This window comes from Lissotriton helveticus, chromosome 10 (genome assembly GCF_964261635.1).
Source record: "Lissotriton helveticus chromosome 10, aLisHel1.1, whole genome shotgun sequence".
NCBI classification, from domain to species: domain Eukaryota; kingdom Metazoa; phylum Chordata; class Amphibia; order Caudata; family Salamandridae; genus Lissotriton; species Lissotriton helveticus.
In genome coordinates this window covers 417,358,738-417,373,645 of record NC_136071.1, presented here as the reverse complement: position 1 = coordinate 417,373,645, position 14,908 = coordinate 417,358,738, and the positions used below count along the sequence as shown (strand labels likewise).

Here is a 14,908-nt window from a genome sequence, read left to right as displayed (position 1 = left end):
TGGATGGATCAGCTTCATCCTGCAACCAGGTCTCTGTCTGGAATAATATGTCAGGTTTGAGATCTTCAATGAGGAGGGCAAGTTCGACTGAGTGTTTTGGGAGAGAGCGACAGTTTAAAAGGAAGAATTTTAGAGAGGGGTCAGTCTCATGGGTGGCCTTACTAATAGGTTGACCTTGAAGTTGCAGTGGGAGCAATTGGCGAGACTGTACCACTTCTGCACAGAGTGCTGAAGAAGATCAAGCACGACCGGGCCCAAGTCATTCTCGTGGCTCCGGATTGGGTACACAGAGTCTGGTATCCCGAGCACTTGAACATGGACCTCAATCCACTGATCAGACTGCCTCTTTGGGAGGATCTTCTGTCGCAGCAACAGGGGACGGTCCTCCACCCGAACCTGTCCAGCCGCCACCTCCTTGCGTGTTGATTGAGCAGCGACAGTTGACAGCTTTTAACCTTCCTCCCAAAGTTTGTGTTGCCATATTGGCAGCCAGGCGTCCCTCCACGAAAACAGTATAAGTCTGTAGATGGAATACATTTGTGGCTTCTTTCAAAGGTTCTCCTCTTCATTCTTTCTTTGGCCCAGCAGGGCTCTGCTCTGGACACTCTTAAAGGCTATCTTTCGGCCATTTCGGCCTTTCTTCGTCTTCCTGATCAGCCTTCTCTTTTCAGGTCCCCTATTGTAAATAGATTTCTTAAGGGCATTACTCGCATCTTTCCTCCTATTCCCTTGGAAATGCCCCAATGGGACTTGAATCTGGTCTTAACTTACCTTATGTGTGCTCCTATCGAGCCACTACATAATTGTCCTCTCAGTCTCTTGACCTTAAAGACTGCTTTTCTGGTTGCCATCACCCCGACTTGCAGGGTGAGTGAGCTTCAGGCCCTTTCTTCGAAACCTCCTTTCCTTGCCGTTCATCCGTACAATGTTGTCCCTCAAACTAGACCTTCTTTTCTTCCCAAAGTGGTTACCTCATTCCACATAGGACAGACCATCAATTTGCCCACCTTCTTCCTGCCCCTTTCTAAGGAGAAGAGACTCCACCGTATGGATCCAAAACGTGCATTATCCTTTTATTTGGATGGCACAAAACAATTCCGGGGGGATATTCAACTCTTTGGCTATGTGGGTGCCAAGAAAGGCCGGGGTGTACCAAAACAGACCATCTCTCAATGGGCCGTCCTTTGCATTAAGATCTGCTACTCCTTGGCGAAAAAGGAGCCTCGGGTGGGACTGTACGCCCATTCCACTAGGGCGATGGCAGCCACTACGGCTTTGAGACATGGAGTCCCCCTCGGGGACATCTGCCAGGCAGCCATGTGGGCATCACTGCACATGTTCACTAAGCATTTCTGCCTGGATAGTCCAATTCGGAGAGACGGTTTCTTTGGCCGTTCAGTTCTCCTGTACTTTCTAGTGTGAACTTAGTTCACAGACCCACCTCCGGGGTTGGTATTGCTGGAGTATCTATTCTAAGGTAAGGAATTTATACCTAATAGTCTCTTTCATAAGAATATGTTACTTACTTTCAGAAACAATATATCTGTAAGAGGCATTTATTAGTTATAGATTCTTTATCGCTAAACCCATCCTCCCCATTCGGCAAACTGACTTCTAGAGTAAGGGACTCCCTTTGAGGGCCCTTGTTTTGTGCACCAGTGGTCAGTGTCTTGCCTGGCTCTGCGCTTCTGGTGTGGAATGTCGTGTAAAGACCTGACGTGAGCGCGCAGGGGATGGCTTCTTAGTAGATACCACAACTTCATTCTGGAGATCACAACGCCAACGACGAATGTGAAGTTGATCGACACCACCTACCAACACGCAGGGCTACTACTGAAGAAAAATTCTCCAGATCCAGTCTAACGCCTGGGGGTAATTCTAAGGTAAGGAATCTATAACTAATATATGCCTCTTACAGATACATCGTTACCAAAGTTAAGTAACTTGTTCTTTAAAGGCAAAAAAGTGGCAGCTTTGCTAAAGCTGCACACTGCAACAAGTGACATTAATTTCTGCTTGAGATACAAGTCAGGCTTAATGTAACAAATTATTTGATACTTAGGAGTACCACTTTGGTCGGACCTTTCAGGAGTTAGCAGGGTTGAGGGGTCAAAGAATAACACTGTACTTGCCAGTTGGGCAGCTAAGTCTTTCCCCATGTAAAAATGGTTGTTTCATGTATTTTACTGCCAGGCTGCCTGTTTCTTTCACAGCACCCTGATTTTAGGGTTTGGTAGGCGTGCCAGAGGGGTGACTTACACACGTTCACGCTTTGAATAAATGTGATCAAATTAGAGGAACTTTGTTAACCCCAGAGAGAAAGATGCTATGGGACATCAACCCCTTTTCCTGGAGTAAAACATCCATCAAATACCTTGGTCTAAACATCACCTTCAAAGGAGAGCAGCACTTTATAAAACTAGCTACAGTATTTATCAAAACAGGGCTTCTCCGCTGGCATAGTTTGCATCTCTCTATTTTGAGCAGGTGAAAAGAGGTTATAAGCTGGGAGAAAGTGGTTGATTCAACTTCACACAATTTCTACATTGGGTACTGAAGAGCGTAATCCGGGCGTGGTTTACTAGAGCACTCACCCCATTTGAGAAACTTCAACAAAGAGAAAACACTGACATACACCTGACTTCCAAGATTTACCAAATCATACAGGACATGGAGGTAGGACACAAATAGCGTTTCAAAAGTGTATTGGAGAAAGAATTCTTAATACAGTCTATGCAAGATGAGTGAGGAAGCCTTATCCTCAGTTCGTACAAGGGGGGCATGGGGATCAGTGATATGGGAGATCCACCTGTTTGTCTCTTACATTTTTGGGGAGCAGATGATCACCCTTGGGAAATCTTAGGGATCAATAGCAGAGTATTTTTTGGCATATGTTCTGCAACCGCCAAACTCTAACTGATCCCCCTCCTTCCCGAATCTGCAATAATCTTCTCTTTTATACTCTTTATAACCCAAATTTATTGAGAATAGAGATTCAAAGGTTTTTTAAAAAGCTTGTTGGTGGCACAATGAACTCAAAACAGAAACCAACCTGTAGGTTGGAAAGAAACATTTTGGAGCATCATCTCTCAGTCCTCGTATACCTAATGCTGTCACAGTTTGCTGTAAAACATCTTTCTAAAGTTAGAATATTTCTGATTCTGTAGAGGAAAACAAAACAGAAGGTAGTTGGTTGTGCTGATAACAATGAAAAGCCCTGGTAATAAGAAGCTTTCATTCGGCGTCTGTGGCATTCTGAAGGAAGTACAAAGGCCTACAACGGTTTGTAATCTACTGCCTCCCTAAACAAATTGACCCTCCCACAGGCTCAGTGCAGGACATTGTTACCTTCTACACCTGCTGAAGGGGGGCCTTACCTATACCTCCATCAGACTTCATTTAGCTGCTGTGGCCGCTTACCCACAGAATAGGGATCACACTTTGCTTTTCAGAATCCCTGTTATCAAAGCTTTAATGGAAGGACTCAAAAGGGTTATCATACCTCGGACACCCTGGCTCCTTTGTGCTACCTCAACATAGTTCCAATAGGCTAATGGGCTCTCCTTTCAAACCACTTTATTACTGTCCCTTACAGTGCCTTTCCTGAAAGGTGGTGTTCCCTGTAGCCATCTGTAGGAAAGTTGGTTTCTGTTGCTGTAACCTCCCCCCCCCCTCACACTTTTTGCCAGACTACTGATGCATTTTGACTTGATGTGCCCTGGATCCCTGCCAATCAGGTTCCCAGGGCCTGTATTCTTTCCCCAAACCTAACCCAATTGACATCTCCCCTGGTAAATGGTACCAAGGGTACCCAGGCCACTGTGACCAGGGAAGATCTCTAAGGACTGCAGCACTTATTGTGTCACCCTTAGAGGCCCTGTACCTTTACACACACACACTGCCTATGCAGGCTGCGTGTTTTGGTGCAGAACAAAGTGAAGAGTCTACACGGCACAAATCCCTATGTGCCATGCCTACAACCCACTGCCCTGGCATAGATCGGTCACCCCTCTTGCTGGAAGCCCTGTGCCACTGGTGAGGGTACAGGTGCATGAACCCTGTACCCCTACAGTGTCTAGGTCCATTCTTAGATATTGTAAGTGCAGTGCTGCCATTAAGAGTATATGGTGCTGGGAGCTTGTCATTATGAACTCCACAGCACCATAATGGCTACACTGAAAACTGAGAACTTTGGTATCAAACTTCTCAGCATATGGAACCCACACTGATGCCAGTGTGGGATTTAATAAAAAATACACACAAAGGGCATCTTAGAGATGCCCCTTGAAAAACGACCAGCCTCTGGTGGGTTCCCTGACTGGTACACACCAGCCTGCCACCATGAGTTTCTGGATCCCTAGGGTGGGAGACTTCGCTCCCTGGGCCCAGAAACAAAGCCTTTCCTGTGGGAGGTGTTTACACCTCCCCCAGGCCAGGAAGAGCCATCTGTGGCAGGGGAGCTTCAAATGCCTGGCATCCTTTGTAATGCTACACCAAGCCTCTCCACCTATCAGGAGCAGGCCCCCTTCCTGTCTCCCCTCCTATTCGGCAGGAAGACCGGTGGGAAAAACAAGCCCCCCCCGAAGGTGTGCCCACCTCTGCTTTCTCCACCCTTCAGGTGGGGGAGGCAAGATGAAGCCCACTCTTCAGTGCCTGCCATCTTGCAGATGGCAGGCACTCCCTAATCAGGATTAGGGATTGTGCTCACTCCCCCACGTGGGGTGAGAACACCAAGGGTGTGTAGTCACCCTAGGGTCAGTAGCTCATTGGCTACTGACCTTGGGACCCCTAAAACTATGTCCCGAGCCATCCAAGTTACCTGCCCAGCTGTTGGTTCCTCCTGGAAGTCTTCCTGGACCGAGCCTGCAGCTGAAAACCAAAACCGAAAATCCCCATTGAAAATATTAGGGCACCAGGCGCCAAACCAGCACCCTGCATCCAGCAGCCCTGCGCCGCTGCGGGTGCACTTTTTGTGCTAAACAAGATCTCCTTTTGCCCTGAGCCTAACACTAGGAGCTTGGCTCCCACAACCTTGTGGCCTGCTCGCCAGTAGCCACCACCAACCACAAGCCCCCTATGGGAAACGGCCACTACAACGCGGCCGTTTCCACGAATACATTAACCATGCATGCATTACAACGCATGAGTGGTTAACACGAAAGCCTTTACCACGCATACCTTTACTACGAGGTATGTAGTAAAGGCATATATGGTAAAGGTTCAAAATAAACAAGGGGGGGTTGGGGGGGTCTCCCCACCCAAATAAAAACCTCACCTGAAATCACGTCATATTATGCAGGCAATCGTCGTCATTTAAGAGGAAACGGAAAAAACTTCTGTTTCCTCTTAATGACGTACGACGTCACCACGCAAGAATTAGAGGAAAAGGTTATGCGTTAAAAAATCATTCCGTTGTAACGCATGCGTGGTAAAGGCATGCGTTGCAACGGAATGCGTTGTATAAACATACAACCGCCCCTATCCCTCATAAGATAACAATGGGCCTCAGCACTCTGCACCCGACCGCCCTAGTGCTGCTGAGGGTGTAACGAGAGTGCATTCTTGACCCTGGGGGACCCCTAAGTCTACCCCCAGAACCTCAACTCCCACTACCAAAAACGTACCTCAAAACCGATAACAGTATTTTCCACCGTAGGATAACATTGACTGTTTTTCTTGGAAAAAAATTCAAGTGTGGAGTTTGTAAACCTAAAGAAATTCTTTAAAATTGTACTATTTAACCAAAACAATGTTACCTATCTGTTTACAGGAAATATCCCAGAGTAGTATCCAGGTATAGTACTCTTAGTAAGAAAAGTATTCTAAAAAGTAACTTACCTGGTATTTTACTGAAAACGCCCATTCAAGTCTATGTACTGTATTTACAAAGTATTGCATTTCTCTGCAACCATACTGTAAGTCAAAACAAAGTGCATCTACAATTACAATGCAAACTGTTTACAAACTGCATTACTACTGTAAAGTATGTATTGCTTACCTATGCCAGTAGACCCAGCATTATCAGTTTCTCAGCAAGTATCCCCATCCCCCAATCGATTATGGGCCTCCTGAGATGACCGCTGGGAGGGGAAATGCAGTCTACTGAGAGCCCAAAATGTTGAAGGCAACGCTGGCTAGCAAGGACCAACTGTGGACCTAGGAAGGGCCTGATCAGAGAAGGGAGAACCACAAAGGGCAGAATGGCAGTACCAAAGTTCCTCAGGCCATGAAGCAGACAATATTTGCTTTAGAGGTAATGTGCAGCCGTTCCAATGTTTCTAATGTTGCCATACCTGGAAGCCTAAGACAGTGGGTCATTGAACTGGCCCATGAAGGACACCATGGTATTGGAGCCACGAAAAGAGCCTTAAGAAATCAACTGTGGTTCCATCAGCTAGATGAGCAAGTCGATAATGAACTGAAAACCTGCCACATTTGCGTTTCCTCCAAGGTAACGCAGCACTCAGTTGCAATGTGTGACCTTCCTGCCCATGCTTGGCAGAGGGTTGCAGTTTACTTTTTTGGGTCTTTAGGAAATGGACACCATCCCACAGTATTCATAGACGAATATTCACGTTTTACTCATTGAAAAACCTATCTTCAACAACCCATGACAAAGTCATAGAATGACTTGATGACATCTTTGCTATAGGGGTCATTCCTGAAATCCTCAAATCTGATAACGGACCGCCCTTTAATGACAAAAGGTTCAAAAAATTACTTGTCCGTCTCAACGTCAAAGACAAAAAGAGTACACCCCTCTGGGTCCAGGTCAATTGTGTGGTTGAACGATTCATGGGCTCCCTCGAGAGTCATTCAGCGAGCGGCATAGAGGGAATCTATCTAAATCACACCCTGTGCCAGACCCTTTGAAGTTATCAATCAACCTCTCACTACACAACTTGTGAGAGTAGAGCCACCTTGCTATTTGGGAGAGCCATCCCAACAAAGCTACCTTAATGGACCCTGTATCAATCAGTGAATGCTGATGGAGACACCGGCGCGACTCAGAAAAGGAAAATGAAAATGTATGCAGATCAGTTTCTCTATGCCCAGGAGACAGCCTTTGACAAACAAGACTGGGTACTGGTTAATCGGGGAGAGGAAGATGAAAAACAGACACTCCTTTTGCACTGATCCATTAGAGTTTGTGGCTTTCAAGGGACATATGGTGACAGCAAATCGTCCTGGACAATCTATCACTTGGGACGCATCACATTTTAAACACCTACCATCACACTTGTCGAGTCCTGAAACCATACATGAGGCAACTCCGCCACTAGGTCCAACTCAAGTGCCTTTGTCACGATTGCCCGTTCAGGGTGGAACTTGATCATATTAGATCGCCCGAGCTGGCAGACAATTGCCAGCGTCTTGTCGACTAATCGAGGAAATGTGATTTAGGTGATGGCACTTTTTCTTTAACAAAGGGGGAGATGTAACATCTAGATGTTATGCGCTCTAGGAACCTTGTGATTCTGGGCGGACTCTGGAGAGGACACACTTCATATGCTGGGAAGTGGTAGGGTGTGGTGAATTTGACGTATGATGCACTGCACAGTGTGTGAGTGTATGCTGAGGAATAAAATAAATCTAGATATCAGCTCCTATGTGACATAATTCATCTGCTTGCTCCTGGGCTAGGTAAAACGCTACAACTCTTGAATGTATGAAGTTGAAATGTACAACAGTACAATAGTTGTATTTGCAAACAATACACTGACAGTCTGGAAACTTTAAATACAGCTTAATTACATTTATCACTGTAGGCTGCCTATTTATGTCTTTTTTTTCTTCTAGGTATTACTTCAAAAAGGTCAGCAATGAGTTTGACTGCGGTGTGGTGTTCGAAGAAGTGAGAGAGGATGATGCAATTCTTCCTATTTTTGATGAGAAAATCATCGGGAAGGTAGAAAAGATTGATTAAATCCAAAAGGTGACAGGCTTTGGTCGACCCATGAAGGAGGAGTACAGAGAAAGGTTGTTTGCGGACAGTGGGAATCCATATCACCAAAACGTTACCACCTGGAGACGTTCTTTTCGGCAAACAGGAGTTATAATCACTTGCAGCTGGTGGTGTGGAAAAGAGGGAGGAAGCAGTTAAGAAACTGAATGGTAGCATGGCCAGAAGAATGTCGTTCCCGGCTTCCTCTACTCGAGGACTTTGTTCCAATGACTTTATCACCACATGAAGATTTCTTTTATCCATGATCCAAACGCAGAAAGCCTTCTAACACTGAAACTTGAGTGTATTGTCACGTTCTTTGTACATTTGAATTAGGGACTGTAATATATCCTTGTTTACTAAAGCTCCTATTTTTGATATAATAAAAGGAGGAATATTTACAAATGAAATAGTGCTCTTATGTAAAGATCTAGAACCAAGGCGTGGGTAGTTTACCGCGCACCAAATGTGTACAGCCAATTTGTGACAGATAGGGTTGGCCTTTTCTTTTAATTTTTTAACATGTTCTCCAGCTGCTCAAATTCCCAATTATTGACTAAATAGCTCTACTATTTTGTTCTGTTGCTGTGTTTTTAGACAGAGCTGTTTTTCTTTGCAATAGGTACTTCAATTTTTTATGTAACATATCGAATCCACAATTTAGCAACCCCTTCGCTCCCCTAGCCTTAGCTGTTCGCTTTTGGGCAACCAGGCATTGTGCCCACACTGCAGGGACTCCAGGCTCTAAGTGCACTACATTAAAAGTTAGGAGTAGAGCCAGAACTTCCAGTGTGGTCTACTTGCTAGTGTAGCAATGCGGTGATATATATAAATATATATATTTTTTCCACATGCTTCTTTCTTTTAAAATTACTGTTTCTGACCATTCTCCCTCATGGGCCGTGCTGACTACTTTTGGTCATTTTAAGGCTTCCAGATGTGCAAACACTTGGAGAAAAGTATTCTACTAGACTTGTGTGGGCTCACGTGAGATACTTGGACCACCTAAGAGTCACCTGGTGAATGCATGGGAACAGTTCAGCTCTAGGTGCCCTTCAAGTCACATGCCTTTTGTCATCAACATGTGCGGTTGTGTAAACACAGGCTCTAGTGTTGGCCAGAACTTTTTTAGAATCCCAGACTTAAGGGACAATTCACATACTTCGCGTTTATTTTCACTCCTGATATATAAGATTTCTTGTTAAAACTCTGGAAATACCACACCTGTTATATTGTCATTTATGTACCACCTTGAACGTCCTTTTCACATGAACCACTGTTACTTATTCATCTTGGGTCAAACTGCCTTTGAAAAGTCGAGTTCCCAAGTGAAAGAAGCCAGAATCCCTGAAATTGAAAGCAGTTGCATCCTACTAAACTTAGTAAATAATTTGCTAGTCGCTGAGTCACTCAGACGATCTTCCTCCTTTTGTGAGGTTTATTAGTGTGAGGGCAATTTCACATCAGTTTGCGGCAACCTGCATTACTTTGGGAAGGAATGAGCCGTGTGCAGTGCGTTGTCTAGGAACAGCTATTTCTGGTCTGGAAAGAATACCTCAGCTTGCGCTGCTAGTCAGAAGTGTCAGCCCAACTGTTTAATTCCAGGGACTCTTTTATGACTTTACCTTTGCCTCGGGTATTTTCTTTTCACATATTCTTGTCGAGGAGGATTGGCGCAGGATGAATATTTCAATAATAAATTGTAAATTGTAAATTGATACTTGTATAGCGCACTACTCACCCGCAAGGGTCTCAAGGCGCTTGTATGAATACCGCTGTGGAACCCATCCTGGCTTTCCCTGTGAGGTGTCCACTCCTGAGCACCCCCAAGGTGGAGGCCAGGCATCCTTAGCGTTGTGGGGGCCGTTGTGGAGATTAAGCAAGCTATTGCCCAGAGTTGCAGAGTGGGACTCAATGATTGGAATAGGCACCGAGGCGAGAATTATCAGATCCGTGGAATTGTTGAGCCCAAGACCCGCCGAGGCGGGGAATTGAACCCTGGTCCCGGGCTAGACCTCTGCATCTGGGTCTGCCGCTCTAACCATTGAGCCACACTTCTCCACATAATAATGCCTGATTCACTAAAACAAAGCACACTTAACTGATATACAACTACCAGCATGTTAAGCTTCCTTGTAGTCGATGTCATCATTGTTTGATTTTATTGAAACCAACTTCGTCAAAAATGTGTGGTTTTGGGATGGGTTAGGCAAATGTGGTGATAGTAACAGAAGTACACTGTTGAAAGTCTCTTAACCGCATGCGCGCTAGCGGTTTTCCCGCTGCACGCTGCGATTTTAAAAAAACGCGTTACGTGACGAGCTCAGCTCATCATCCGCGTAGCGCAGGTTACGCCCATGACGAGCTGAGCTCGTCATGAGCGCCGAAGGGGTTAAAGGCAAAATCAAGTCGGTGTAACCACGATTACCAGCAGTAGTGGGTGTTGTTCTCTAACCTGCGTTAGAAAGCACATAGCCGAACTTGCTGTTCTTATAGGCAGGCACAGTTCACTGCTGTAGATTTGTGGACCACTCACATCAAGCCTTCCTGTTTTTTTAGTTTCATTTGTGTCCTTTATTCCAAACTTTTGAAGTGCTAACTGCAGAGTGGAGGGAGCGACTAGAGTGCATACAAAATAGCGGGGAGAGTCTTGTGAGGGAAGAAGACGGCAAGTTGTTTGTCTTCCAGTCCTGCACCCATCACACATACTTTATTGTCACCAACAAGTCAGTCTAATGGGCGTACGTGTCATTTCTATTCCTACAAGGTGCAGTCGGGGTGATTCTATCTCTCCATGTAGCACACCTTTCCAAGGTGAGAGGAGGATATAATGAGCATGGTGTATCATTATGCAAAAAGAGCAATTGATGGACAGAATGCAGTACAATGTCATACATTCACCCCAGTACAGAGATCTGGGCCTAAATCCATCGTTTTTTTGCTCACTATGCAATTCCAGTTTGAACCCAGCCATATGCAAATCAGTCTTGATCCTGCGCCCAATGGGAACAGTCCAACCTGAACTGCCAGGCCAGGTCCTTACTGGACTGGAAACAAGCATCCTAGGACCAGTTTCGGGCTTTCAGCCCTCATCAGCCAGGATAGCTTAACTCCAGTGGCATGGAGAGCACGGGACCCACGTCTGGGCATACCCGTCCCACTCGGAGTGACAAATGCAAAAAGAACAATTGATGGACCGAATGCAGAACAATGTCATACATTCACCCCAGTACAGAGATCTGGGCCTAAATCCATTCTTTTTTTGCTCACCATGCATTTCCAGTTTGGACCCAGCCATATGCAAATCAGTTTTGACCCTGCGCCCAATGGGAACAGTCCAGCCCGAACTGCCAGGCCAGGTCCTCCCTGGACTGGAAACAAGCATCTTAGGACCGGTTTCCTGTGGACTGCTAAGTTGCTGCTCTCAATAGAAGGTTTCTACGTCTCGTCTAGGCAGCGCCTATGCAGCGAGACCTGGTGTATCTGGTACATTGGATTGAAGAACCTCCCATGTTTTCAATTGGCTCCTGTTAATGCCCTTTGTAAATGGCTGCTTTGCATTGGTGAATGCGGTCAATGTGTCCCGCCTTTTGCTGTTCCGGACCCTCCCAGGAGACTGGGCCTCTCACAAGTATTCTTCCTTGTTTTTTTTTTAGGTTTGTTTGTGGCACTCTTTTCTCTTTGATCTACTGGGTGCCTGCCTTCTTTCATCTGTAACATGCCGGCTGTGATCTCCATACTCTTGCCAGCGCAGTAGAGGGTTTCTGCTCTTCACCCTCCTAGCTGACTCTCCCCCCTCATCCATCCCAGCTTCCTCGCTTCTCACCGCAGCTCTTCTGCCCACTTGTGTTTTTAGGTAGAGCTCGATCGACCTGTTGTTTCTTTTCTATCGGTATTTGGCACACCCACCAATTGCCATCGATTGTTAGGTGTGTCTTTTAAAAATGCCTGCTTGTTATTGGTTCATTTGGTTAAATGCCCCTCCTTTGTGTGGTTAGCTCTCTCCCTGGCGATTTAACTAAGAGAACATTTTGTTTAGCTATCACACACTGTTACAGTGTGTGATGGCCCTGCTTCCCATCTGATTTTCAGAAAGACGATATCAATGCCATATTTACAACCCCATATCATTCCAGCCATGTAGTGCTGTATTACACAGGCAGCCTCACCGTCCTCACTTCGCTCTGCTAGTTGGTACTCATGTTATGTTATGTTATGTTAAAACCGCACTTTTTGAGCGCACGGCTACCCGGAAAGGGTGTCCCGGCGCTTTAGCAAAGAGGACTGAACAGAACCAAGAAGACCCAGAGGCGAATACACTAAAGGCGCACAGGTTATGCAGAAAAAAGGACGGTCTTCAGCTCCTTCCTGAAGGCCAGAAGGTTATTAGCCTTGCGAAGTGAAAGAGGGAGCTCATTCCAGCAGCGGGCTGCCATGAACTGAAAAGACCGGCCTCCCATCCGCACTCGTTTGATCACTGGCACCTCCACTTTCGCCAAATCAGCAGATCTCAATTTCCTCCGGGGAACGTAAAAAGCAATACGCTTCCTGAGGTAAGCAGGGCCCGTAGAGTGGAGGGCTTTAAATGCCAGCGTGAGGATTTTAAACCTGATTCTGCAAGGCATTGATAGCCAATGCAACCTGCCACGCAGCAGAGAGGCACTGGCTCTCCGCGGAAGACCGAAAATTGCTCTGGCCGCTGAATTTTGAACAGTTTGTAATCTGGACACCAGATATTTAGGTAGTCCTGCAAAAAGTGCGTTAGCATAATCTAAACGTGATCCCACAAGCGCTTGAACAATATTCTTGCGGTATTGTAGGGAGAGCAATGGGAGAAATTTTCTCACCATCTTGAGAATGCCGAAGCATTTCCCCGCTAGACCCGTGATGTGTGGACGAAAAGAGAGATCGTCGTCAAACACCACTCCCAGATTTTTTACTTGGGAGGATGGTTTCTCCGGGGGAAACAAGTCCGGGGGCCACCATGTCCGCCAGCCAGGGTCAGGGGCACAGCCAAAAAAGAGCAGCTCGGACTTATCCGAGTTGCATTTCAGGCTCTGGTGCTGAAACCATGCAAAGACTGCACTCAGACGGTCTTTGATTCTGCCGCCGTCAAAAACCTCTCCCTTCCTGCAAGTAAACAGGAGCTGGGTGTCATCAGCGTATGAAATGACCCGGGCTCCAGATGCCTCCGCGACCTTCGCCAAAGGGGCCATGTAAATGTTAAAGATGGTGGGGCTCAGGATGGACCCTTGAGGCACCCCCACCTCTAGCGAAGGCATTTCCGCAGAGAACGGGCTCTGCGCTGCAGCCCCGCTGGCTGTTTCCCCGCTACCGCCGTGTAATAACGAGTGGCATCAGCAGGGGCGTAACAAACTCCCCCGCAGCCACCGCGGTGCGGGGGGGCCCCCCAGTCTCCAGTAGATGAAGGGGGCCCCTCAGCTGAGCTCTCCGGTAGAGAGCTGTGTCTCTCTCTCTCTAAAGCAGCTGCTGCTGTCTGCAGCCTGCTCCTCGCTCCTCGTGCTGCTGACCTTTGACTGAAGAGAAACAAAGTATCAACTTCCATTGTTTCTCTTCAGTCAAAGCCACGAGCCAGGCCTTAAAAGAGGAGGGGGTGGGGGCCCTAAGAGAGTGCATTCTCCTCAGGCACTATTCCTTTGAGAAGCGAGGAGGCCAGGACTGTGAGGGGTGGGGGAGGGGGGGTTGCCAGGGTTTGGGGGCCTACATGGGCTGGGGACCTCTTAATGTGATTGTGGCACCCTTAAAAAAAACTGCTTCCCTGCCTCCCCCCTACAAGTTATCTAAAGACACAATTACAATGTTGAAGCTGGCTCTGTGTTTCCACATCAGCATTTTAAAAGCATGCTTACCTTTTCTGGATGATTTCAGCCGGCTCGACTAAGCATGTCTAACATGCGAAAGTGAAAGCGATTTGCACACCCCTCTTGAGTGGGCCTCGGTAAATGGAGAGCTGGCATGCCGGCATGTGGGGAGGGCGCAGTGTTCTGCTATGTGCTTGTGCACAGGTTGGCCCATGGTGAATTATAATTATTAAAAAGAACTCCAGATGCAGAAGCACTTCCTCAGCCACCACGTTTGGGACAAGGAACGAGGCAGTGAGTACGTTTCTTTTTATTGTTGAAAGGTGAAACAGAGGTCTCGGGGAATGGGATAACGGGCCTGCAAGTAAGGGAAGATTATCTCTGTTCAGACAGCCTGTAGGTCCTTTCTCCAACATACGTGCCTGTGTAATATAGTTTGTAATCACTGTGACATTTTTAAGAACTTTTATACATAATAGAAATTGTGTTTTCCGACAAGTCATGGTTCTTTTAAACAAAATATCATTTTAATTGCCTGCTTTATCGTAGTCAGTTTCACGCTCACCCTGACATCTGTTTAAGTCCTCCAAGTCATTTGTTATTCTCTCGATGTACCAAGTCAACCTTCCCTCTGAGCTCATAAGCTAAGTTACAGTCACAATCGTTATGTTATGTACAGCACACAGAGGTGTCAAAATGGCATTTGTACAAACATTAATTTTATTGTGAGAGAAAAGCATCCTCATTAAAACATGAATGCATGTGAGGGTGATGTACTCTCTGCCCACCCTTTTTTGGGCGATATATTGTTGGTAGTTCTTAGTATTTAGTGTGTATCCTTGGCTTGGGATGGTGGCACTTTCCTTGTATAGCCAGAGTACATATGGATACTGGATGAAAACTGCAAACTGATAGTAGAGCACGTGCCATGCATTTACTAAAAATAAAAAGCTTGTCGATTAGGTCAAAATTATTTTGTTTGAAGAAAGTGATTAGCTTACGTTTTGGAGTCCAGGCGGAGGGGGAGAAGGGTGCAAGGCAGAGGGGAGAAGGGTGCAAGGCAGAGGGGAGAAGGGTGCAAGGCAGAGGGGAGAAGGGTGCAAGGCGGAGGGGAGAAGGGTGCAAGGCAGAGAGGAGAAGG

General features: G+C 46.4%; 1 protein-coding gene across 2 annotated transcripts in view; it reads left to right on the top strand.

The window, feature by feature from the left end:
* Positions 1-8,355, top strand: part of AXIN1 (axin 1) — a 271,337-nt gene extending 262,982 nt beyond the window's left edge. For both annotated transcript variants that reach the window (XM_078662899.1, XM_078662900.1), the window contains one exon: positions 7,801-8,355. In XM_078662899.1, coding sequence (XP_078519025.1) covers positions 7,801-7,927 — 127 coding nt within the window. In that variant the 3' untranslated portion in view covers positions 7,928-8,355. The remainder of the gene's footprint in view (positions 1-7,800) is intronic.
* The last annotated feature ends 6,553 nt before the right edge of the window (positions 8,356-14,908 follow it).